The sequence below is a fragment of the Chelonia mydas genome, chromosome 14 (assembly GCF_015237465.2).
Source record: "Chelonia mydas isolate rCheMyd1 chromosome 14, rCheMyd1.pri.v2, whole genome shotgun sequence".
Taxonomy (NCBI): domain Eukaryota; kingdom Metazoa; phylum Chordata; order Testudines; family Cheloniidae; genus Chelonia; species Chelonia mydas.
The window spans coordinates 10,468,079-10,493,870 of NC_051254.2; the positions used below are offsets into that span (position 1 = coordinate 10,468,079).

General features: G+C 42.7%; 1 protein-coding gene across 4 annotated transcripts; it reads right to left on the minus strand.

The window, feature by feature from the left end:
* Positions 1 to 1,540: 1,540 nt before the first annotated feature.
* On the minus strand, positions 1,541 to 25,059 carry LOC102929444 (phosphatidylcholine transfer protein). Of its 4 annotated transcripts, none has more exons than XM_007055120.4 (6): positions 24,770 to 25,059; positions 9,889 to 10,006; positions 5,342 to 5,421; positions 4,416 to 4,587; positions 3,674 to 3,741; positions 1,541 to 3,156 (listed from the first exon to the last, which is right to left on the minus strand). In XM_007055120.4, exons 1-6 carry the CDS (start codon positions 24,914 to 24,916, stop codon positions 3,091 to 3,093), a joined length of 651 nt encoding a protein of 216 aa, XP_007055182.2. In that variant the 5' UTR covers positions 24,917 to 25,059; the 3' UTR covers positions 1,541 to 3,090. The 4 variants fall into 4 exon arrangements, with proteins under 4 accessions (XP_007055182.2, XP_043383687.1, XP_043383688.1 ...); XM_043527752.1 differs by having other exon boundaries at positions 5,342 to 5,427; positions 24,770 to 25,003; XM_043527753.1 differs by lacking the exon at positions 3,674 to 3,741 and having other exon boundaries at positions 5,342 to 5,427; positions 24,770 to 25,015.
* Positions 25,060 to 25,792: the final 733 nt, after the last annotated feature.

A 25,792-nucleotide genomic window follows, 5' to 3' on the forward strand; every position in this document is an offset into this window, starting at 1 on the left:
TATTTCTTATACAGTTAAGAAAGTTCCACCAGAGATAAATAGATAGGATCTGACCAGTTTCCTCCTCGACCCTTTGTAAGACGACCAGGGACAATTTCAGTTCATTATGAATTAAATTCTATGAATCTGTGATTAGGGCCAGAAGAGACCATTACCGCATCATTGAGTCTGACTTGCATAAAAGAACCCAGGCCACAGGATTTCACCAAGGAATTCCTGCCTCAAGCCCTTATCTTATCTTGTGATTTTTTTTTTAAAATAGTCATAGCACTGTATGCAAATATTTTTTTGCAAAAATTAATTCTGGGGTATATGTCATTGTATGCAGCAAATTGTATCTGTAAATGAAAATAAGGCTGATGCTCTCCTGTAATCATGTGCCTGACTCAGATAGTTTGAGTAATAGAATGCAAAGCAAATGAGGTTTTAAGGAGATCAGAATGCTGCATTTTACCTACGTTATAGTTACCAAAAAGGTGGAAAACATTAACTTGTGGCCTCCAGAGCTTCCATACACTCCATCGAGGGCATAAAGGTAGTTTACAGCACCTTTGTCCATGTCCGGGTGCCTTGCCTCTGAGAGGCACAGCGCAGACTTTCAGCCATGCAACAGCATGTTTATTATGGTGGGGCCTAAGCGCCAACCAAGAAGGGGACCCCATTGTGCTCAGCACTGTACAGACACTTAGTAGACAGTCCCTGCTGTGAAAAACTTACACTCTAAATAGACAAGACAAATGCAGGGTGGGAGAGAAATGGGGCAGAACGAACAAGCCGAGTGAACAATAGGAGGGCAGAAAACATCATGCTAGTTTGATTTTTGGGTAGGTTCACTTGGGCAGGGATAAGCTGAATGGAAAAAAGGGAAGGAGGCTGAAGGGGCCAGGGTAGGAGAAATAGGGGGTGAGAGGAGCCAGTGTGAAGTGAAGCTGAGGTGAAGAGACTGAGGGAGAGGATTAGGGCAAAGCAGCCAATCAGCACAGGGCAGAGAAAGCCCAGTCAAAGCGGGATCAATATTCCTATCAGTGGGTCAAATTAATCACTGCACTGACTTAAGTCTAGAGAGCAGTAGACTTCATGATATGATGCCACGTGTGTTTGAATAGCCTTCAAGCCTTGCAAAACAAAATGTATCAAAGGCACCAGTTAGACTGATGGAGTAACTGTTTACAAAACCAGGGACAGAGTCTCAGCTGGGATAAATTTGCTGCTTTACAGCACTTGAGAATCAGTTCCAATATATTTTATATTATGGCATTTTCAGCTTCTTCTAGTGGAGAAGCTATCTGAACTCATAACTGACAATGATTACTGTTTACAACTTTAAAAAAAAAAAAACAAGCAGATCAATCAGTTTACTCACCTTTCAAAAAAAAAAAAAAAAAAAAAAAGTCAGAGTCTCACAGCGTTCATGCTGAAGTGCAATTGATGATCTGCCATGTCCATTAGCCAGCATTACTATGGCTACATGTGGAAATGATTAAGGAGCAAAAACTTTATAGCAAAGATTTTTTTAAAAAAAGCTACTCGTACAAATCTGTAATTTCAAGGTTTTGTTTTTAATTCATCAACTACCATTCAGAGCACATAAGGTATAAAGGCAAATAACTTACATCATTACTTTTATATACAGAAATGCTTATAGGTCGTTAGTTATGGAGAAGATCTGCCATTCCACTGAAGGCTGTGCATCTGGCTAGATTAACAGCATGGACTATGTCCCTGAGATCATCACCTTTGTGAAAGTGTTTTCCCTCAATATTCTTCCCACACAGACACACCCACATGGAGGTTCTACATGTGATTTTTTCCCCCTCTTTTACTGGGATTTCTTAAGTTATAGTATCAGCTGGAAAGTTTGGTTCTTGGCCTTCTCTCCTTGTATCAGACTTGGAAACATGAGCTATCCTTAAGACAGCCATTGATCCCCTTGTCAGGATCAAGCCATGTCAGGATCAAGAATGAGGAAGCAGAACCTTAAAATTAGTCCCTAGTATGACAGTTAGGAGATCCCCTGATAATGTCAGATACTGGGACAGTCCTAAAAGGATTTCAAATTATAGTTGATATCTGAGCTGTGTTTATCACAGAACTCTTCCAGGTAAGGGCTTGATAGACTTTTAGTACGCTAATTGGTTTTCATTAGAGCAGAACAAGGAACTGACTCATTCTGTCTTATTTCATCACAATTTTACTTATTACATGTAGGTCTCTTCCATCCTCCCCTCAACTAACTGGATGTGGCAAAAGCATGGCAGGTACAAACTATTAGATTTGATAGATACAAAAATGCCAGTATTGGGACTTAGACATGATCATAGCAAAACTCTTAATTATACCCTGTAATAGCATGAGTCCCAGTGCGGGCTGCAGGTTATTTATCAACACATATAGCAAATATCCTCCACCTGGATGGCCAGCAAGCAGGATGTGCATTTCTGATCAATGAATCTCAGCTCCCAATAAATACAGGATAAAATTTAGGAAAAGACGGGATAAAGAAACATACTTAGGATCATGGAAAGTATCCAGTGCATTAGACCTGAGCGCGCCTCCAAGGGGCAGCCAGTTTTGGCAGAAGGACTTTATTAGCAAGGCAACACCTGCCAGAACTGGTTACCTAATGTGTACAGAGACCTGATTCATCACAAGAATCAAAATTTACTTTAAAAAGCTGCCATTTTACAGTATTCTTCTCCAACAAGCAGTAACGGGCTCTACTCTGTTGAGGATTTAACATAAGCCAAAATTCCCCTAATGGACCTATGGTAGAAAGCATACAGAATTGGGGGTGGTGGAGGAAGGATGGGATAAAAAGGAAGGAAACTATTTGAAAAGCAGGTAGTAATTGCATCAGCAGTTGAAGCAAGGATGCCCAGCTATCTAGCTAAAGTGCACAAGAGATGGCAAATGAAAAAATAAAGTCTTGACCACTTTGAAGGCATATGCCAATGGAACCTAACTATAATGAGTAGAAGATCTCAGGAGGTAGATTTTATCCAACAATGTTTCACAATAGTTGCCCTTGGAAGCATCCAATTTTGGGAATCAAATCAAGAAACAATTCAGAGAGAGACTCGAAGCAGCAATTCAAGTTTTCTTGCAGTAATTAAAGCAAGCCTTCTGCAGGTCTTTGAGGAAAGCAGGTACTCCACTCTGTTTAAAAAAAAAAAGTAGGCAGTGGTTATTCTCTGATGATGCTGATAAAAAAGACACCGCAGAGAAAAGCTATATATAGACACCATTTTACACTACAAATATTCCAAGAGATAACAGAAGACAGTGCTTCTAACAAAAGGATTAAATTTACTACAAAGCAGTAAATTCTGTATTTGTTCCTAGAACATCACATTGTATTTCAGGAGTTTGCAAACTACTAAATCTGTCTGCTCGTATTTTGGAACATGAGTTTTTCTGGCCACAGTGGTGCAGAAACAACTCTGATGAGTTTTAGTATCAAGAGTGAGCTTTCTTGAGGTGTGGGGGAAGGAAAGTTAAAGAGACAGCTATCAGAAGCGAGGCCTGAAAGACAAGACAGAGTGGCCAAGAGGGAAGAAGACTTCAGATAAAGATTGGCTTATCTTGTCTGATTTATGGAGGCCAGATTTGGATCCTGGATCCACAGGAATAAGTTAAACACAAAGAAAGATATTGCCCCCAGCTTCCTGCTTACCTTGGCTGCCCAGTTAATGAGCCATGACGGAATCATGCCACCAGGATTATCAAAGTAATACATGTAAACTTAAAGAGAGACAGACATCGAAGGGAATAGAGTTTATTATAACAAAATCATTAGCAGTTTACTTGCTTGCCTGCAGCTATATTGATTACAACCACAGTTTTTGCTTTACTATGGAATGTAGAATTTAGCCCTATGTAAGTAATGTTACATACACACATTGTTACCAAATAAAACATTTTTTCTTAAAGATCAACTTTGTCCCAAAACATCCTTCAGTCTATTTAGAAGAACTTCAAGATTGGTTCCACAGAGATTAATAAGTGACTTTTCAATTAATGGAGTCTTCACTGGGTTACCCACTTTCCATTTGCTATCAGTGATCAAAATAGAATAACCAATATCCAATAAGTTCAAATGAATGACATCTGTTCTCCATTTAGTGGAGGGAAATGACTGATTGGACCATTCTTAATTGTGCAAGTCCAGTAAGAGTTACCTAACACATGAAGTCCAATGTAACATTCCCAGACATGCTTCTTTCAGCATGGATTTTCAGAGATTATAAAACTCTTGATATACATCTTTACCATATACTTTGCATGTATCTTCAAGTCCTTAGCCTCTCCTGCTTTGATGGTATCCGAGATTTTACATTTCATTTCCTTAATAAATGTAGAATAAAATTTGAAAACTTGCTCTACTTTACTTAGCTGTAATAAGTGATATTTCTTACCTTTGGATCCAGTCTTGCCATCACTCTCAAGCACCAGACTTTGCACGTAACTATTTACTCTGATAATCCCAGGTTTTTCTGGACACTGAGGAAGAGACATGCTTTTAGCCAGCATAACCCAGATCTTCCGCCCATCAACCTCCATATCACGACGTTCACGAATATACACATACTGTATTGCAAGTTAAGAAAGATGCCTGAAAGTTGAAGAAAGATGTGTGCACACACACAAAAAGTATAACTGGGTTCAAAAAAAGAAGTAGATAAATCCATGGAGGATAGGTCCATCAATGGTTATTAGCCAAGATGGTCAGATATGCAACTCCATACTCTGGGTGTCCCTAAACCCCTGACTGCTAGGGGCTGGGATTGGATGACATGGGGTTGATCACTCAATAAGTTGCCCTGTTCTTTTCACTCCCTCAAACATCTGGCACTAGCCACTGTCAGGAGACAGGATACTGGGCTAATGGACCATTGGTCTGACACAGCGTGGCTGTTCTTATACAACTATGATCAGTTTCACAATATTATTATTATCAACTTGTATTACAGTAGCAGCCAGCAGCCCCATCATGACAGACACTGCCTTTTTGTTGTGTGCAGTCTCTGACCTGTTTCAATCTATGTTTCACCTCGGTCTATTAAATGAATCTTCGCGTTTGCATTATTGTAGGGTCTGATCCTGCAGACTCTCGCATTCGAACATGCATTTAATTGAAGTCAACAGGATAACCAGGTGAGTGATTCACACTGCACAAGCGCAAATAAGGACGGCAGGATCAAGCTTTTAAACTCTTCATTCTCATCTCAGGTTTGGCTCTTCTTCAACTCCCACAGTAACAGACAAGTGAAACTCTTAGAGCTGCCTGCATGGACTCTTGAATAAGTTGCTTTGCCACCAAGACAAAGATTTGAAAGGATACATCTCTATTTGACAGAGGGAAAGGGTACTTCACTTCCCAGTAGATTATTCTCTTCTCATCATAAGTCTTCTCACACAACTCTACAATTGGCAAAGGGGAAAACAGTGTTGGCCATCACTGAGTTAATTCCAGCTGCAACATTTACACATATGTAATACCAAAACACCACTTAGATTAGCAGTGGCAAGAATTTAAAAATCTGTTTGCATCTCAGCACAGTTATACCAGGATATGCTAGGTCTAGTAAAGCCAGGTCAAGAGAAAAGTTTGTTTCTACTGTAGACCGTTCCATTCAGGAATTAAGTAAAACAATTGTACCAGAAATTGCAGGAAGAATCATATCTCCATTGCTACTGATTTCATCGATGCAAGAAGAGAACAATAGTTTTTGAGGCGCCCGAGTCAAACTCCCACCCAGAGAGTTAACTCATTCAAAGCCCGTCCCACCTCTTGGGTAAACCTGTGCATAAGAATATGTTCCTTTTAATGCACATCCTGTAGCTAGAAGTTCAGAACAGCTCTGTTGTTGAACATGCATTTGAAACAAAACAGGTAATCACTTTATATCCTTGACAGCCACTCCAATCTAACATGGAATTAGAACATGTGGCAAGTATGAAAAAGAGAGGCTCCCAATTAAAGTGAGCGATGAGCAAAATTTGGGGTGTGTGGTGGGGGAAGGTTACCCTTTTTTAAAAATTCTATTTTTGTCATTCATTGGCAAGTGATAAGTTAACTCTGTTCCAGAGTTACCAGCAGGCACCAATGTTTGCTCTGCATACTAGAAGCTGAAATAGGAGGCAGTCTGAGTGGGAGCGCCTGGGAACAGAATCAGAGTTCAAGAGACAAGATGACTCACTAAGGAGATCAGATGGGAAGAAAGTAGCAGGAAGGAGAGAGTGAGGGAGCTTAAGCCAAACTAAATCATTGGAGGTTAGAAGGAAGCTTTCTGTGGAGTAAGTTATTCCCCCCCCGCCCCCCCCAACGGTCCACTGCAGGGTTTTCTTCTGATGTAGCCAATACTGGCCATTGTCAAAGGCAGGACACTGGACTAGAAGGATCCTGGGTCTGAGCCAGGATGGCATTTCCTATCTGACCAGGAAGGCAACCATGTCCGCTGATGCCCCTGAAAAAACCAAGATGAAGAAGGACACACAAAGAGCCATCAGTGTTAGTTGCATGTGGTCGGATTGTGCCCAAGGACGTTAACAGTACCAGTGAGTTAGCACCAACAGGGTTAAGACACTTGTGTGTGCTCATATCAAAGGAAGCATCCACTATAATTTTTCATGCTGGAACCATTCAGCTGTCTCCTAGGAACTCCCACTCCCAACCCAAGGTAGCGTTTGAGCGATACATACAGATATTGCAAGACTGTAGTGTCATCCTCATTCACAGCTTCTTGGGCGTGTTTACAAAATGGCTTTGAAAGTAGCACAGGAGGAAACACCATGCATTTACCTTTCCAAATGAACAAAGAATGATGCCACAGAGGACAGGGAGAGTGGCTTTCATGTGGGAAAGAAAATGAAAGAGGGAGGGGGAAAATGGTGCATCTAAAAAGAGTAGAGTTACCATTATACCCAGTGCATATGCATGTACCAGGTGTCCCACACACACACACAAAAAAATCCCATTTCCATTCCCCAGCCCACTTGCAATTTCACTAACATTTAAGATGTGCACACAGTATGCTGCAGTCCCTGCAATGCAACGACAAACCACACAGTATCGTGTTTTCCACCAGAGGTCACTGGAGTATTAATTTGTTGCCTTTTAACTATTGCTTTCATTTAATTCTTCTTAGCTAAAATGCTAAGAAGTGAGTCTTCCTCCTTTTCAAAAGAGAGGTCAATTTGAGAGTGCCACGCCAATATGTATTGGACAGAATGACCAAACAGAACTTCAATAATCCATTCTGAAGAGCCCAAGAGATACATTATTATGCTGAAAATTGCACACTTGCTAAAATGCAGCATTCAATTTTTTTCAACAAAACAAACCCCCAAACCCCCAAGGCTATATTACAAAATGTACTTCACTTAGTCCACAGCACTGTTCAGTTTTGTTTATAATACAGAATGTAAACATCGGGTAGTTCAGCTTGTTAAAGCAGGGACATGTTGGTAATGGACCTTGTTTCACTGCAAAATTTTAATGAAGTGCTGCAGTGAAGAATGGTTGATTTTTGTATGTGAGCCATAAACATGTGAATTATTATATTGCACCATAGGAGTGTTTGGTGCTTTATAGACAAAGGCAAATCTACAGCTTATAGTCCAAAGCTTTGATGTTGAGATGGAGATCACTGTAGATGAAACCGCAAATCAGACCCAACGTAGCAATGCATGCTCTGTGTATGCCCGTCTTTTGAAAGCTCAGTCCACTTTTCAGGAAAGCAAAACCACCTTCCACTCTGCCATGAGTTGTTATGGGCCTAGCCAAAAAATGAGCTATTACTCAGAATAGATTGCGTAAGTCTTCATAATATGGCGCTTGCTTTCTTACATGCTTTGATGAGCAGTAAAGTTGTTAAGAGTGTCAACATTTAAAGCTTCACTGATATCAGCGTTAGCACCCCTTGAAACAATGGGCATATTTAATGGCTCCAGTTTTCTGCTATCTACCCAGAGTATTTTAAAAAGAAGTACTAGAGTAAGCCTTCTGCCAACAGGGAGTTAACTCGTCCAACCTTGGAGTATGAAATACCATTAAGCCAGCAATTCTCAAACTTGTGTATGTTTGAAACAACGATTTGATACAAGTTCTGGATACAGTTCAGGGAGCCAGACTATTTCCCTAGTCAATGAGGGTGTAGAGGCCAACCCTGCAACATTATCTACATTTTAGAATTTAAAGGGTGTAACTTCCCAACTGCTTCCTTTCTATTCTCTTAGAATAAAAAAGGCATTATAAAAAGATATCAGCATGTTGGCTTCAGACACTGTAGGTTGTAGTTGCCTTAGCTAAGTGTTTTACAAACCAGAATCCGATAAAGTCATTTAAACGGAAAATTAGAACGACAGATTGTTGTGTCTTCGTGTATGATACTGTGCATGAATTAAGGTTCCACTTGAAGCTTCTTTGGGGTATGTCTTTGCTAGTAGAAAAGGTGAGTGCCTTTTATAGTGAAATAGTTCTTGTGTGTTAGCTCACACCTATTCTACTAGTGAAGCTACAGGCGGACTTAGATCAACATCTCATTTTCCATAGGTTAAGTAGCTCTCCACAATACTGCCCAAGGTGCAATCAACAGAACCATGCAGGCTAGAGCCCCCACGGTTTAAAACCAAGGGAAGGCATCTGGCAGCATTCTCCTTGGCTTTCAAACTTGCTTCTTTGGGCCCCTATTCAGGAAAATACTTCATGCATGTGCTTAAGTTCTATTGACTTCAGTGTAAGCATATGCTTGAGTCCTTGCCCCTCTAAAGTCCAGGTCTGTTAGTCTTCCAGACACCCTGCAAATTCCACCCACCCTCCCTCCACCCCCTCCAGGTGTTTGCAGAAATAGAGGTGTTAATGGCATGGGAATTTGTTGTGTGGATAACAATGGCTGAAGTGTTATTGTTCTGGAGGTGGTCAGGTGTACTGTTATTTTCTGGGGAGGCCACTGTAGGTGTTCTAGGTTTTTCAGTTGGACAGTCACTATTTTTGTAAAGCACCCAGGAAGGTACGATGGTTGCCAATCCCTCCTACCCGCCCCCCAAAAAAGACAAATAAAAGTGGGGCATATGACCGCTAACCCTGACCTCACCACTGCCAAACAGGCCCCCAAAACTACCATCGAGTTGACAGCTATTCTGAGCATTTGATGTCAATTAGGCCATCTAATGTTTCTAAAGATTGTAAATTAAAAATTATAGTACAAAGCTTGTGCTGACCCAGCCTCCAAGAGACAACACAGATGGATGAGAACGTGAGCACCAGCACTGTCATTCAGGCTTTCTGGGTACAGTATCACCAGGTAAAGAGCACTTCAAAGGAAGATGTTCCCCCATCGCCAGAGCAGAGTAATGGTTTAGGTGCCAACCTCCTCCTTGGGAGACCTGGGTTCAACTCTGAGACTTCTTCTGCCTCCTCAGGTAAGTCACTTAGCCTCTTCATGCCTGAGTTTTGCCCATCTGTAAAATGGAAATAATACCACTTCCACCTCCCTGGGTGATGCAAGGATAAAGACACTTGCAATGGTTAGGAACTTGGATCCTGTGGTAATGAGGGCCACGTAAGTACTTCGGAGTGGCAAGGACTGATGCTGTGGGGTGCTCTCCCTTGATATTTGAAGTTTGGCCATGACTAGGCAAGAATGTATCTGTTATATGCCACATTTTTACTTATTGGTATAACATTGGGTGCCTGTTGGGTGATGAGTGCTTTTGATAATCTGGCCTCAATTGTAAATGCTGAGCACCTGAAAATGTGACCTCAAGTCCTTTGGGGAACGTGGCCCTAAGAGAAGAGAGAAATTTTAGAAAGCCTTCCGGGGGGGGGAGAGTTAAAGATAAAACTTATTTTTAAACTTTTAAAAAGTAATTTGATTATTTACTAACCTTTAACATATTGATCCCATTGTTTTCTGTAGTCTAAATCCATATAGACATCTGCAAGCAACTCTGGGGGACAATCGGCAAGGCCACCAAAGATTTTATACTCATAAAGTCCTGATTGCTGTGGAAATGGAACAGACGAAAAAAGGCATCACACAGGAAAGGGAAACATTCTATTGCATGAAAAGCAGCTGAAGGAAGCAAGGTGGGGCACTTATTGCAAACCTACGTAAGCTGGGAAAGCAAATCCTTTTAAAAACAATCCCCAATGCAATCTATTTGCAATATGGCCTTGTTTTTATGTTTGTATATGGAAGTGTAACAGTCAGACTCCCTCATACAGAGCCACTTCACAGTTCCCTTACTCACATCAACTAGTGCCTTACTCCACAAATAGTTCCCAGGAACTCAGTGGGACTGCTTGGGGTAAATGGCAGTATAAAGGATAGGACTGATCCTGTTCCCATTGACTTCAGTGGCACAGGATCAAGGTATCACAATCTGACCTATAAATAGGAATTTTTTGTTGTGAAACGTGACAAGGTAATGCATGACCCACAGTAATCACTACTGCTGTAAAATGTTAAGCACAGTGGGAATCTTATTCCTAATTTTGATGTATAGTTGTAACACAGGCTATACCTATAAGTAAGTAAGGGAGAGAGAGATAAAGAGTCATATTTTGAGAGTCTTGGATATTAGCTGTTTTCCTTCTGCAAGCATCCTGAAATCCCAGCCCTCAATTCCCCTAGCACACAATTTCGTGTGTTAATGCTTTTAAAGTTTCACATAACATATGGAAATTCCATCTGTGCATATGGAGCAGTGTTTACACTATTGTTACTACTACGTCAGTACTAAATAAAACAATGAGAATAATATTTTTAAGTGTCAACTATAAGATCGAGCAATCCCAAGGGGGGTGGGGAATATTATAGCTATTCAATGGTCTGTGTGAACAGAATTCTTGGTCTTTGTTCGGGGCCTACCTGTCCACACCACAAATCCACCACTGGAACTAGTACACCCAATACATCAAGAGACAAATAATGGATGGGCATGTAGTTTCAGCACCCTCATCCTGAGAGTTGCCTATTCCCTGAAGAGTGTAACCGAGATCACAATCTGGCCCATTAGTTCCAATCCTGAACTGCCTTACAGCCGGTGTAATCCCGTTGACTTTAATGGAGTTGGACAAAGTGAATCAGAGCCCATTTGGGTAGTCTTACTTCGGTTATCCACAGAATAGGGTACATTCAGGGTAACACTTCATTCCTGGGCGCCAGGGTCGTCAACTCAGTCTTTTACATGCACAATATTTAAAGAACAGGAAATATTTAAAAGAAAGATACAGCATGATTCATACCACATTTGTAATAAGGCATTACTAATATAGTTCCATTTTTACGAGACCATCTCGGGGTAATTTTGGCAAAATGGTACACTTCACCACGCCAATATCCAAGTAAGTCCCTTCCAGACAGCTAAGAGGAATGATACACTGAATCTATAGTTATCCAATGGCAGCAGCTTTAGAAATAGCTTTTAAGCCTAAAAAGAAGGAAGTTTGGAAGCTGGTGACATGTAATTTTGTGATTATCATGGTGTTTCAAAGTATCCCATCCCTCTATGGAAGACCTTGCAGTAGACCTTGTCAGTTATTTCAGGTTTTTCCAACCATGCATATTTTAGATAGATAGCTAGATCTTCCTGAAATAAATTTACAGTCCCAGCCTCGCTAGAATACCTATGCGTGTGTGTAGTTTTACAAATGTAAGCAGTGGCATTGTACTTAGTGGGATCATTGACATCTATAAATGTCAGTCACATGTGTAAGAGTCTGCAGGATTGGGACTGGAGTGTCCAGTTTGGTGTATTCAGCTTAACACGCAATTTGGTGCGTTCAGCTTAATGTGCAAATTTAGGGACCATCTGGTCCTCAGAGATGCATCCTGTAAAAGTAAGTTATGTCTTTCACTTTATGGTATGTACAGTAGCTAGCTTTACAAGAGGAGCACTGAAAGAGGTTTTAATGATTGAGTCTAATTTATATATATCCATCCTACTTTGGATATTAAAAGGATTTTTTAATAAATAAAGGGATTAGTATCAGGTAAGAGGATATTTTTCCTTATTCCTACAAGGATTCCAAACACTCTCCCTAATTTTAAATTTTACCAGTAACTTCCTCTCCACCCCCACCCCACCCTTTGGGAGCGTTTTATGTAACTTTTGGGACGTTAGAATGGCTTCTTACGTGACAGGTTCCATTGTGTTCATAAAAGGTCATGAAAAAAACCACAGGATTCAGGAGCTGTCAGTGTTGTTAAATATTAAAAACAAAACACAACACATATAACAAAGACATTCCTGAGCCTTACCCTGTATTTCCATTGACAAGAGACAACAAAATAACCAGTCTACACCCTTAGAGTCTGACGTGTGTTTTTCCAGTCAAGATGGCAGCACAAGCCTCCCTTATTTGGTCACCAACAATTTGGCAACTCCTTTTTATACACAAGAGGAAGCCAACATTGGAAGCCGACAGCACCGTATATTTTTCTGCTATTTCCCCCCTCTCATTAATTTGGTTCCTCTATTACTCATAAGAGCAAATAAAAATGTAGGGATACTTTAACAGGATTAGGATTCCCTGAAAACACACTACCAAAGGTGATCAATGCTACTGAACTCGTAATGGAATCTTCTGTATCTGATCCTGATCACATGAAATATTACATTATGGAGAACGGTGGTAGGGAGAGATACCTATAAAGAAAGAGAGAATATATAATCGCCACCGTTATTTTAAAGCACACACCACTAAGGCTCTGTCTACACTGGGTTGTCCTGTCCCTCCTCCTCCCCCCCAACACCTGTTTAATTTACAATGTGAGCAGCATTGGTCCCAGATGAGGCTTGTACCACCCTAGCTTACCCCAGTAAGCTACTGGAGCACGTTGCACCAGCAGAGTGTCTGTGTTAAGCATTTACACTGTAGTAGCTATATCAGTGCAAATTACTTTAGACTAGACAAATCCCAAAAGTTAAGTAAATGCCCCTCCAATTAACAACTATGTTTCCACAAGTAGTACAGTTAAACTCCACTATCATGCTAAGTTTATGACAAACTTACAAAAGCAAGTAGATGCCCTGTAACTGCTCTTTCCCTCATTGTGCCCAAGGTATGCAATGAAAGATCTCGACTTGCCAATGTGCCTTTAGCAACGATAAAATGCTGAAAGCTTGCTGACAACTCTTCATCCAGGGTGTGACGCAAAGGCAACTGACAACAGTCGAAAGAATCTCATTGACGTCAAGAGGCTGTGGATCAGAGTTTTGGGCACGTCTATCCAGTGCAGAACGGACCCTAACTTTCACCGTAACAAGCGTATGCTTTGTTGGACAGACTTTCAAATTTACAGTTTTGAGAGGTAACTATCCACTGTCAAATGCAGTGTGGGGTTCAAGATTTTCTTCCATTTCAAGTTTATCTGCATTTACATTATAAAAATAATACAAGGCAGGATAATCACTCACATTTCCCTAATCCCACTAATGGGCTAGGAAACATTAATTGTATTCCCTTTGTCTCTCGTATAATAGCTCATTGCTATGCTGTTGCAGGAAAAGAATCATCTTTATTATTCTTTTGCTGGATCCCTTCCAGTTTCTTCATGTCTCTTGACAAGCCACAAACTGAGCCTGCTGAAAACTATAATCCTGCCGTCAACATCCATAACTTAAGCTAGGACGTAGTAGAGCAAGTTAAAAGGACAGAAGCAAAAAGTTTATCTCACTGAACCCTTTATCCCCCTACTGTTTATCTGCTTGGGAAAACAAAAGCCACACGGCACTTCCTTCTCATTTAAGCTTACAATGGCAGCATCCACACATTCTAAGTCCAGCGCTGTGTTTTACACTTCTTCCCTCTCTCGGAGCTTGTCTTCATTAGTGGGTTATCTTGAGGTATAACTCAAGTGTTGCCCCAACCTGACTCCCATTCACACAGCTCTCTAGCTTGAATTTGGTGGTGCTTTAAACAGGAACCAGCTGGCCCATTATGGAGGTGGGTCGAACCTCAAGTGCTGCTAATGCTTGAGCTAATAATACAATGGGGACAGAGCTCCTTTGTGATGCTAATGAAGTCACTCGGTGCTGACTGAGTGTTATTTCACTATGGAGCCACTCTCACTCACCTGGGCCATCCTAAACTACCAGATGTGCCCCTTGGGTGACTGATGAGAAAACCCGATATATGCAGATCAGGCCATGCTATGTAACAAATAAGGAGCTGTGGGTCTATGGTTGAGAGTCAGACTAACTACATGTCCATGTAAAAAATGTCATAGTTACGAAAACAACCCCCAGACAAGGATCTGGTCAGTTAGCAAGCGTGAAGGAGCTTGAGAGTGACTACACTGCAAAATAACATGCAAGCAGCACAGAGTAGCCAATGTGCCTTTAGAAGCAGAGTAGCTGTACCCCCATTGCATTACTAGCTTGACTGAGAAAGAGCTTGCTTACCAGAGAAGATTAGCCTTAAACATCAGAGATTTCATCAAAGCCTTCAACTGCATTCACTGTGAAAGAGGACAATCTGGGCTTCCCAAAAATATAGCATCACTGGTTAAGATGCCGTATGAAGGTTCAAAATGCTGCTATGTAAGGGCAGAAAGCGGAGAGACCAATTGATTCGATATTGTTCCTCCCACCAAAGATGCAGATCCAGGTCAACCAAAACATTTTGTGAATTAATGTGGATTTCGACTGACCGCTTCAGTCAAAATGAAAAAAACTGCAGATGTGTTGAAATGAATCATTTGGATATTACCAGCATAAAAAGTTTTGATATTTCAGGCTAGACGCACAAGGAATTTAGGCACCATTCACAAAACACTGCCCTCCCCTTATGTCTAGTAGTCCAGCAGTTAGGGCACTCACCTGGAACATGGGAAGCCCAGGTTCAGTGGCCTACCTGAGGGCTAGAAAGCTGTGTTCGCTCTCTCCCCTGCTCTCCCCCCATGGAACAGCTTCCGCAGGGCAGACAGAGTCACACCACAGAATATCCCATAGCCTCTGGACTAGGGCGAGGTTGTGTTGATTTCAAGGTGTTTATACGCGCTTTCACTGTCCAACATTAAAAAACAGTGATACTTAGGTTCAGGGGTTTTCTTCTACAGAGGCCTTGGTTTTATTTCGCCCCTCGGCAAACACGTTCTCTCTCAAGTTGAAAGTTTATTGATCAAACACAAGAAATTAAAAACAAGCATTTTTACTGAAACTGGAATTGAGTGATTATGCAGAACAAATTTAAAGCCTTGAAAGCAGGGGTGGGCAAACTTTTTGGCCTGAGGGCCACATTGGGGTGCGAAACTGCATGGAGGGCCAGACTGGGGAGGCACAGCCTTCCCTAACAGCCTGGCCCCCGCCCCATCTGACCCCCTCCCACTTCCCACCCCCTGACTGCCTCCCTCAGAACCCCCGACCCATCCAACCCCTCCTGCTCCTTGTCCCCTAACCACCCCTCCTCCCCAGGACCCCTTACCATGGTGCTCAGAGCAGCATGTCTGGGAGCCACGCTGCCTGGCCAGAGCTACACATGCTGCTGCTCTGCCCTGCAGGAGCACGCAGCCCTGCTGCCCAGAGCACTGCCTGCTCGGCAGCGCAACTGCGGGAGAGGGGAGACAGCAGGGGAGGGGTTGGTGGCCAGCCTCCCTGGCCAGGAGCTCAGGGGCCAGGCAGGATGGTCCCGCGGGCCATAGTTTGCTCACCTCTGCTTTAAAGTCTCTCTCCCTTTGGAGATCAGTCTTATTTTCAAAACAAACTTTTTGATGTGAAGGGTTAATTTTACCCTCAGTCCAGATGTGTAAAGGGTACTCATTTTGCCTGTTTCTAATGGACAGGCAGGCTGAATATGGAGGAGAGTTGGGATAGAAAAAGTGAGGGAAATATGGCTTTTGTTGATGTTTTTGGAACGCTGGACAGCTGGTCAGTCACAAATGGATGCTTTGGCTGTTAGGTCAACCACAGCACCTGTTGCTCGGATCCTGGTTCACATTCCAGTCAGGGATGTCACCTGCTTGAGTCTTTTCTCCTTAGACAGGGCAGGGCTGTGGTCATCTCATCTCGCTGTGCAGATGCAGGGCAGGTGATTTTATGATTTGATGAAAAGCCAAGAGAGAGATGGGAGGGGGGGGGGACGACGGAACAGCATCTTGTACGCCTCTGCTATGCTGGCTGTTACGTATCCCCCTGATGGATAAGGACAGGATGGCATGGTGATTTTAAGAACTCAAGTGAGAAAGCTCCTTGAACAAGAACAAGGCTTAATGGCCTCCCTCTCAGAAAAAATATTTTGATCTGGTCTGCTCCTGCTGTCTCAGGCTCAGGGAAGATGAGGTGAGTGGAAGACACCCTGGGAAGATGGTGATGATTTTCTTCCCCCAAAGTCTTTTTAAACCCCAAAAAGGGAAACGTGTGCAGCAGAGTTAATCCCCTCATTATTTTGTCCACCTAATAGCCATCACACCAATTTTGTTTCATTCACTTCTGACTCCACGTCTTCCATTTTTACTAAGCACGATTTCAACAGTTCTTGAACCTTATCAGGAGGCCCTTTTTGTTTGGACTAACCCAGTTTGTGTCTCTGGTTCTCTTGCACTTGTTCATAAAATTAATTATTGACAAACAACTTGACCTATTTTCCAAGATAAGATTTCAAGCAGACAAAATGTTATAGGTTAGTGTGACCTGTTATGAACTTGCACATCTTGTTTTACATATGAGCTACAATTGGGACAAATGTTTAGGCCCGATAGCCACAGCAGCACTTGCCTGGGAGGGAGGGGCACCTGGGTTCAAACGTAGATCTCCCACATCCCAGGTGAGAGTTCTAACCACTCAGCCACTGAGTGTAAGTGGGGATGACCCCACCACCACCTCCTCCATTCTATGATTCAAGCTCTTTATTTCATTTTCTAACTTTAAAAATAAATAAATAAAAGCAGTGTCCAAACAAAACATTTCATTCAGCACAAAACAAAATTCTGAATTTTCAGTGAATCAAAAGGTCTAAAAATTCTTTTTTTTTTTTTTAAACTTTTTGCAACCGCCAGCAAGCAAGCAACAAACATTTGCACAGCTCTACACTACAATAATCAAGGGTACTTGCCAAATTATTGGATTTTCTCAAGTTGCTTACAAGGTTTAAACTATTAGATCAGGCTTTGCAAGGGGAATGGAGGATCACTCTATGCATACACATCTACTGTAGCAAGAGACATGCTGAGAGACAGGAATTTAAAATGAGTTCAAGGCTAACAGAACCTGAAGACAGAAATTCTCAAGATTTCAGAGTCATGTGCCAGCTAAACATTTAGAGATGGTACACTGTACAACCAGACTAAACTTAGCATCTTTATTACCCTTTTTCAAAACATGACCTTTGTATACAATCCAACCTCAACTATCCAAACTCTTGTCATGTCTCCCCAGAGATTCAGAGAAGCTACATTTAGATAATTGTGGCTGCACTTGTCCCTTCTCCCAGGATTCACTGCCAACTACTTAAACCGTGCTGCCCCTGAACAGGCAGGGCCAGCCAGCTTCCCATCCGGTCAGTAGGACAGCAGAGATTTAATGTACTAGAGCAGAATACCAAGACGTCTACATTCAAGGGAACCAACTCAGCAGGCTTTGAAGCCTGCTCTCTCAGGTACGCCAATTCAGTTTCAGCTTTAGTTCATTGGAATCACTGGAGATGATCAGCTGAAATCCAGGGTAACAGCCAAATTTGGCCCAGTCTTAGCCCAGCACAGACTTAATGCCTGCTGAGCCTGTTTCCCCCAGTTATGCGATCCTCAGTAGTTTGGATAGTTTACATTGTATTCCCAGTTCTCCTTCTTCTGATGTAACCTATTAGACATTCTATCCACACTGCAACATTATACCCGGGTACAAGTTCTATTATTTTGCCTACAGTTAGCAAGATCAGGCATCTTCACAGAACTGCAGCCATTAGCAAGAGCTAGTTAGAGAACTAAACTGATGCCACATCTGCCAGAAAATGTTACAAACTTTCACCTGCAGAGTGGAAATGGATTTTGACCAATCATCCTTTTCAGAAAAGTTTTAGGCACTCAGCACAATCCTACAATAAAATCCAAAAGGAGAGAATTCGCAGGTGCAAAAGATCTGTGTGACGATCATCATTGTTTTGTTGATGTGCACCCTGAATTCCTTTAAGTACATCCTATATTTCCACCCACTCTCAGAGTTTATCCATTTCTGGATGAACATGGAGAATCCTAGTCATCCCTCCCCAATAACCCCCCGATTCACACCTCAATTTCAATTTAATATTTGAGGGTCATTCTTGCAACTGCAACAAATGTCAGTATGAAATGCAAGATTATGAAAGAATTCCCAAGTACTTTTTTTTCCCCTTCATACATTTTAGGGTCAGATGAGACCATTAGAATAGTCTGATCTTCTGCATGACACAGTCTGTAGAATTTCACTGAATGATTCTCTCTCTCATGCCCACACACAAATTTATCCTCAGAAATAGCCCGACAAGGTGGGGATAATAAAAGTTCCCTATTTGGCAGATTGGGAACTGAGGTACAAGAGAAATCAAACTACTTTAGATCAGACCCTTAAAGTCAAGGTGGGGGTCCTGCTGATCAAAGATATACCAGAGACCCCATTTTCAATATTTAAGAATTTCCATCTTCAAAATATTTTTCAAAGGGAAAATATTTTTTAGTCTCATATGATTTCTCCAGAAGTAAGTCAACAAAGGCCCAGTGCTCTTGATGTTTCTGCAGGAGCGCATGCCTAGTGAGATAGTAGATTGAATGCAGGCCTAGTTCCATCCAGGGTTCACCAGGGGGAAATTTAGCAAGCTTCATAGCATAGCACAGGGTACAGCCTGTTGAGTCAGGACTTAAAAATAGTCTACTGGTGAGGGTCAAGTTAGACAATAGTCAGCAGGAGTCCTATTGAATTTGTTTGAAAGCGTCCATATTTAGTAACTTATACCACCCGGTTAAGAGATATTATCCACCCACAGTTATCAGACTATGCGGAAATACTGCACCACTGCACTTTAAGTGATTTTACTGGCAATTCGAAGTGGTATATTTTTCCTATTAAAAAAGATATATAAAATGGGAAATGACATTTTTTCTAAAAACATTTAAGAATTTTCCCTTTTTTCCTAACAAAAACCAAGCTTTTGGAGGTTCCCCCACCCTCTCTCCTTCCCCTTTTTCAATTGGCAATTATCAGGGAGGGGGAAGGGAAAGTGTGAGGAGAGAGAAAGAGGAAGACAGACGTTTTCAGGGGGGAGGAGGATGAAACAAACAAAATTTCAAGAGCAAATTTAAAGTTTCTCCTCAAAAACAACTAATATTTTATGACCAACTTTACTGGCAGCTACTGTGCGGTACCCAGTTACTCAGACAATGCGGTTCCACACACTTGTACCCTCCCCATAGATTCCACCAAAAACATTGCCTATTTTATACTTCTTTCAAGTACCTGACAAACCTCATTAGCTAGCTATTTACTGTGTGTATTCCACACACTAACATGCTTTCATTTCAGTACTACAGGTTACCACTCCCACACTATAAATAGGGGAATACATTACCACACAGTGACAGAAGAAAAACAGATTACCCTGAAGTGACAATTCTATTTCTTGTAATGGGAATGAATCAGACTTTCCCCAGCCACCCTTCCCCTTTCACAGGGACCTGCATGACCTATTTGTTTGCTTTCTCCTTTATGTTTTCCTTTTAGGAAAGAACATCCCAAGAAACAGGGCACCTAAACCACCAGAGTCAAGAGGTGGTGTTTCCTGAACCCACGTTTAATCCCTTAATATGTATTTTTTGCTTTTTAAAAAGTAATTACAAGACTTCCACGTTTTGATCTCACTATTCCTTAGAGATACCTTTCAGAATTTAGGGGAAAACATGTATATTTATGTGTAGCTGAGCAGGATGTTCCAATGCGGAGGACACTATGTTTGAACCTATAACTGGAATATTTTGTTTGTCTAACCCTAAACGATCTTTCATCTGCCATGCCTCCAAAACAAATTAATTTGGGGACACCAGTGGTACAAATATGATCCTCATTTTGTAGACTGGTGAACTAAGGAACTGATCATTCTTAGGCCCAACAGGCAGATTCTGGAAGCTCTGCCATACTGCATTGAAATCAATGAGATTCTACAATGGGATCTGACCAACTATCCACCTCTCTCTCTGGGAGGTCAAGAGGTTGATCAATCACAACCTCCAGCGGGAGACAGAACGTGCGTAGCTCCCCCTGCTGAAAACCTGCCAGAACCAAGAGGCACATTACCTATTTCAGAAGTCCTCGGCTCTCCTTCCTAAGGATGCTCACAACATGGGAGCCCCATCACTGCCCCTTCCTCAGGCCTTACTAACAGGTAGTGCAAAGATCTCCACCATCTAGCGGAGTGCTTCAAAAGCATTCTGCCCAGCTACTGATCACACAGTCATTGGATATTCCCACACTGTCCCAGCTGATCAGGCTCAGTTTCCTTCCCCCCCCCCCCCCCCCCCCCCCCCCAACTGCCAACTTTGCTACCATAGCACACTCATCACTTCTTCCTGCAGCTCAAGTGACGTTTTTGCAGCACTCACATGGGGGGGGGAAGAAGAGAAAAAGAAAAAAGAAAAAGAACGAATCAAAAGTTCCATCGCATCATTCCTAAGAAGGGACTGTGAATGGTGGCTTTTGATACTCAGCACACTGCAGGGGATTCAAGGTCAACTTGCATGACAGGCTGTTAGCAGGAGGTCTCCATAAGCGGTTTCCCAGGTTCTTCCCCACTGTGCTGTGCTTGGCAGCCTCCACTCAGGTGCAGAGGCAGGAAGGATGAGTTGAATTTGCACATCAGAGAGGTCTGTTCATGGAAAAAGACAGGCCAGCAGAAGATATTTAATGTTGCCGGGGACTGGCAGCCATCCCCAAGTGAGAGAAAGCCCAGCGGGAGTTTGAAAGGGAGAAGGACCAAGGGACTCATGAACAAATCAGGGAGGCTTCCACTGACTCCAGCTGTTGTTGACTCTAATACTATACCCAACCCTCAAGCCTGGCTAAGGATGTTGTGTATGCCAAATACAGAGAGATTTCCTCCAATACTAGACCTCATTGTGGAACCCTTTATAGCTGCGGCCAGGAGTTGCTCTCTAGTACCATCTGTTGTGGAATATATTTATTCCCAAATAAATAAGTGCCTGCCACGAGTGTAGGAGAGAAAGAGAGCCTGGAGCACTGGGCCTGGTGCAAGATTTGAGGCCTGAACCAGAGGCTATGAACCAAAGTCAGGCTGTGTATTAAACAGATCTTACAAATTCACTTTGTGGTACGTTAACTTGGCAAAGTTGTTGCTAGCATACTAGGCACTAGATATTTATGTAAATTCATTCTAGAAGGCTAGTACAGATACACCCCAATCTAGTACAAGAGAAGATGGTTTGACAGAATAATGAACAGGGATGTTTTGTCTGAAATATCAGGAGCAAGGGGAGGAAAAAAAATTATATATATCGTGAAACATGTAACATGGTATATAAATTGTTTATCCCAGTTGTTTGTCTCAGTCTATAAATGTTCCGATACCTCACCTTAACCCTTTGTGTGGCCAAGGGGACAGCAGAAACTCCCACTGCTGACTGAGCTGCTCCTTGCCACTGGGCACTCGTGTTAGTGTACCTGTAGCTCCTGTGGGACACTAGCACTGTACCTTGAGGGCAATAAAGCTGGCCAAGTGCCTTTGTCACTGAACCGTTCCAGTGGTCTTTCTTTATGAGTAACATCAAGGTCTGCTGAATTAGCAGGCTACGCTCTCTGCTAGTGCTGATAACACCAGAGCTCCAAGGGCAGAAGCACAGAGCAGTTGGAACAGCTTTATCAGCAACATTCTTCAGCACCCTTCTACAATAAGCAGGGAGAAACATGAGAAGACTGGAGTGGCTGTGAGCGGAGACCAAAGTGATCCTCTAAAGGGCTTTCAACCCAATCCTGAAGTGGAGATTGCAAGAGTGCGGATGATGGCTCTTTACAGAGAAAATTAATGCTGGTCCTCAGCAGGTCAGCCCAGACAATTTAGGAAGAAGGCCTGCTGGAACCTCAAACTGACCCAGCCTGATATGATCACCAGGCTGCCACTCTTAGACTAGTGGGTTTTTTAAAGCCCAATTTAATAACAAAATATACCAAGTTTCATAGCCATAGGAGCCAGGAAAGGGGAGAAATGGGGAAGAGGCCTTCACTGCCAGCAATGTTCAGGGAATCATGCTACAAAGCAGCTCACTGAGAAAGTATAAACATTATACATGGGTAGATAGTCAGTAATCAGTCTCCGTGTTACTGTTGTGACAGTAACCATATTTCTAGTCCTTCCATTTCAATTCATCTTACCCACTCCTAGCAAGCTATTTGGATCTAACCAAATCTGGACTGTTTTAAATCTGATGATGAGTAAGTGTAAATGCTAATGGAAATATATTTCCTAATTCAGTTTAGCTAAGTCTACCTTTCATAGTTCAAGAAAATTTGTTTTGAGAATTAGTCCACATTTGATCTAGCTGGAAAGTGACATACAATTTGATTAATTCTGCATTTTCAATAGCTCTTAGGGTATGCTGAATGATATAAGTTGCAATTAAGAGGCCACTGAAGCTAGAAAATCATATGTAAAAACTATCTCTAATTCAGGTAAAGATACCATAGATTATTAAAATGAATTTAACTTTTAAAGTGTCATTTACTTTTGATTATTTATGCCATTTGCTTTTTTTTATTTTATTGAGCTCTGAAAGAGAAAACAGGCTAGTCGGCTTCATTTTGGTCAGTTTCAAGCCAAGTTCTCTTTCCCATTCTTGTGCACTACCAAAATATTGTAATATTCAGATTGCAGAGACAGCAGGAAACAAAACTGCTTCCACAGACTTTTTAAAAATAAGTTGATGAACAATTTTATGACAATACTAGATTCTGTAAAGCTTCGCCCTACATGGTATATCATTTAATTCCAATGCAACAATAGCACTGACCTGTTAAGTATGTGATAAGAGTAATTACAAAAATGAAGACATTTTGGAACCATATTTATACCTAAATGTTTGAATAAGTCAGGAAAATGGATTAGTTACCAAGTAACAATAAAGTATCAGCTGCCACTGATAGAAAATATCTATATTCAACTGCAAGCTAATTTTAAAGATAGATTCTAGCCTTGAATATTTAAAGCATTTAAAACCATTGAACTGTATCAAAACCAACTCAGGCAGTTTTGGACATCTCAGCCATAATCTTCCCTCAAAACCAAGAAGTGAAGATTTTAATGCTGATAGGGGATTTATTACAATATTTTCTGAAGCTCTGCTTGATTTGGGGCCAGGATCTTGATGATGTGGCCAGCAGTGAACAACATCATCAGCTAAAAAGAGAAGGAGATGGAGACAGGACATGTACCTGGAAAGTTATTGAAGATTCTAAGATTAGGAACAGATGGTATTTGAAGGTGGAGTAATAAGTTCCCTAGCCTTCCTCCTTAAGGGAGCCACTCTCCCCTCAGATAGATTTTTTTTGGAGGGAGGAAGAAGGGGGAGACGGGTATTTCCCACTGAAATCAGTAAACTACTTCCTTCAGACTAAAAGGCTTCCTCTCACCAAGCAGAGCCCTCCATCAGGAGTTTCCAAATTACCAAGTGTGACTAAACCTTAAACTCTCAGTAATCTGCAGGCCCTGCCGCAGCTTTTAGAGAAACAGGCAGTGTTTGCAGCTGCAACAGCTTTCCCCATCAGCAGTTAATGGCATTAGCCTGAAAGCTGCTTTCTGTGACTCAGGAGACACTGAGCTAGGGGTGTTAGAGCTCAGACAGATGACAGAGAGGTGCCTCCCGCAGGGGAGCAGTTCAGCCTGTCTAGCTAATCAGCAGAACATGTCCCCACTTTTTAATATCTAGCTAAATACACAAGCCTCTTCCACTCAAGAACATGGATACTCTTCTAAGGAGAGCAACCCCACATAAAAGTTTCTAGGTGGTAAACTGTCTCCAGCTAGCAATCAGTCCTACTTCCATTCAGTTATACTGATGACTATCCTTTCTGCCTCCCATCGATATATAGGGGGGCTGTTTCTCCCTAGATGTAGGGGATACCCAGTATTCACCTGCTGTAGCTATAGATATGCACCCATAGATAAGGGATGAGCACTTCCCCCCTCCTCCCCTGAATATGGGGGAACCATCACCTGATATATAGACGCCTTCTCCATTTATATAGGGAATGCCCCTATCCAGCATAGATACAGGAACTGGGTATAGCCTATGTATTGTGAATGTTCCCCATATAAAGGAAATGCCCAAGTTTATATATATATATATATATATATATATATAAATAAAATGCTCCCCTCCCCCAAATAATGGAGTCCTTTCCCTCATGTAATGAGAATGCCCACTACACAGGGCATTCCACCTTGCCCCACATATATAGGCAACTAACCACCTGTACAGAGCATGCCCAGTTCCCCAGGCACAGTGTGAATACTCTCCTTTATGGACTTTTGCCCTTTGCTCCCCGTACACAGGCAGCACTTCCCCACTGATATCAAGTATGCCCCCCTTCCTCCAGGATACAGGGGGTGCCCCCACCTCCCCATGTCTCCAGTGAATGCCCCCAAAAGAGGGGCCCTGCCTCTGCCCCTCCCCCCGAGGATACCACACGGAATGAATGCCTCTCATAGACACGGCATGCCCCGCCCCCGCGTCCATAAGGGACCCCTCAATCCTTCAGGGGCCGCCGGCCAGGTGACCCCTCTCCAGGGTACCTCGTCGTAGAGCCGGTAGATACTGATGCCCATAGTCTCCACCAGGAGCTGCCAGGCTCCCCCTGGGGCCAGGGCCGGCGCTGGCTGGCTCAGCTCCCGGCAGGCGGCCTGGAACTGCTCCTCGGAGAAGCCCGGCTGCGCCTCCATCCCCCGGCTCTGCGGGGCCGGGCCCGGCGCGCCATGTGATATCCCCGGCCGGGCCACAGGCGGCCAATCGCGGGCACCCGGCGCTCGGCTCGTTCCGGGAGGGGGGAGTGCGGAGCCGCGGCCTGCGGCGGGATCCCCCCAGCCGTGCGTGGGACTCCCCGCCTGCCCTGTGCCTCTAGGCCGGCAGAGAGGGGGCATTCCCTGCCCTTGTAAGGGATATAGGGGAACAACCCCTCCTTCCGGGCACTTCCTTCAACATACATATGGGACACTTCCCCCAAGGTACATAGGGGACACCCCCCGCCTTCCAGGCACTTCCTCCAACATACATATGGGACATTCCCTGCCCATGTGTAGAGGGACCACTTCCCTCAACATATACAGGGAGGCACTCACTCACATATATATAGGGGATATTATCTCTTCCCCCATCCAATGTATTGTGGGGCATGCTCTTCCTCCCTGCCATATAGGTCCTGCCCCCTCCCCAGTTTGTGTATAGGGTCACGCCCTCCCCACCCCACGTATAATACTGCCATCCCACATGTATAGGCGCAGTCTCCCTCATGGGCCATTTGTATGGGAACTGTCTCTCTCCACATGTATAGCAGGGACATTGCTTTGTCTGTTAAACACCTATTGCATTCTGTCTTTGGTGCAATTTCTAGGAATAAGTGCAAATGGTGTCAAGGCAGAGCTAAGGTGTAGAAATCCAAGGGGTATAAGTAGAACCCTATCAAATTCACAGGCCATTTTGGTCAATTGCACGGTCACAGGATTTAAAAAATAGTAAATTTCATGATTTCTGCTATTTAAATCTGAAATTTCACAGTGTTGTAATTACAAGGATTTTGACCCAAAAAGGAGTTTGGGGGG

Coding starts and splice junctions, on each gene's coding strand:
- LOC102929444 (XM_043527752.1), bottom strand. CDS start 24,916: ATGGAGGCGCAGCCGGGCTTCTCCGAGGAGCAGTTCCAGGCCGCCTGC. Junction 5,428..9,888: donor ATGGGATCAATATGTTAAAG/GTTAGTAAATAA, acceptor CCCCTTTGCCAA/TTGTAGAGTTGTGTGAGAAG. Junction 3,742..4,415: donor TGGCAAGACTGGATCCAAAG/GTAAGAAATATC, acceptor TCTCTCTTTAAG/TTTACATGTATTACTTTGAT.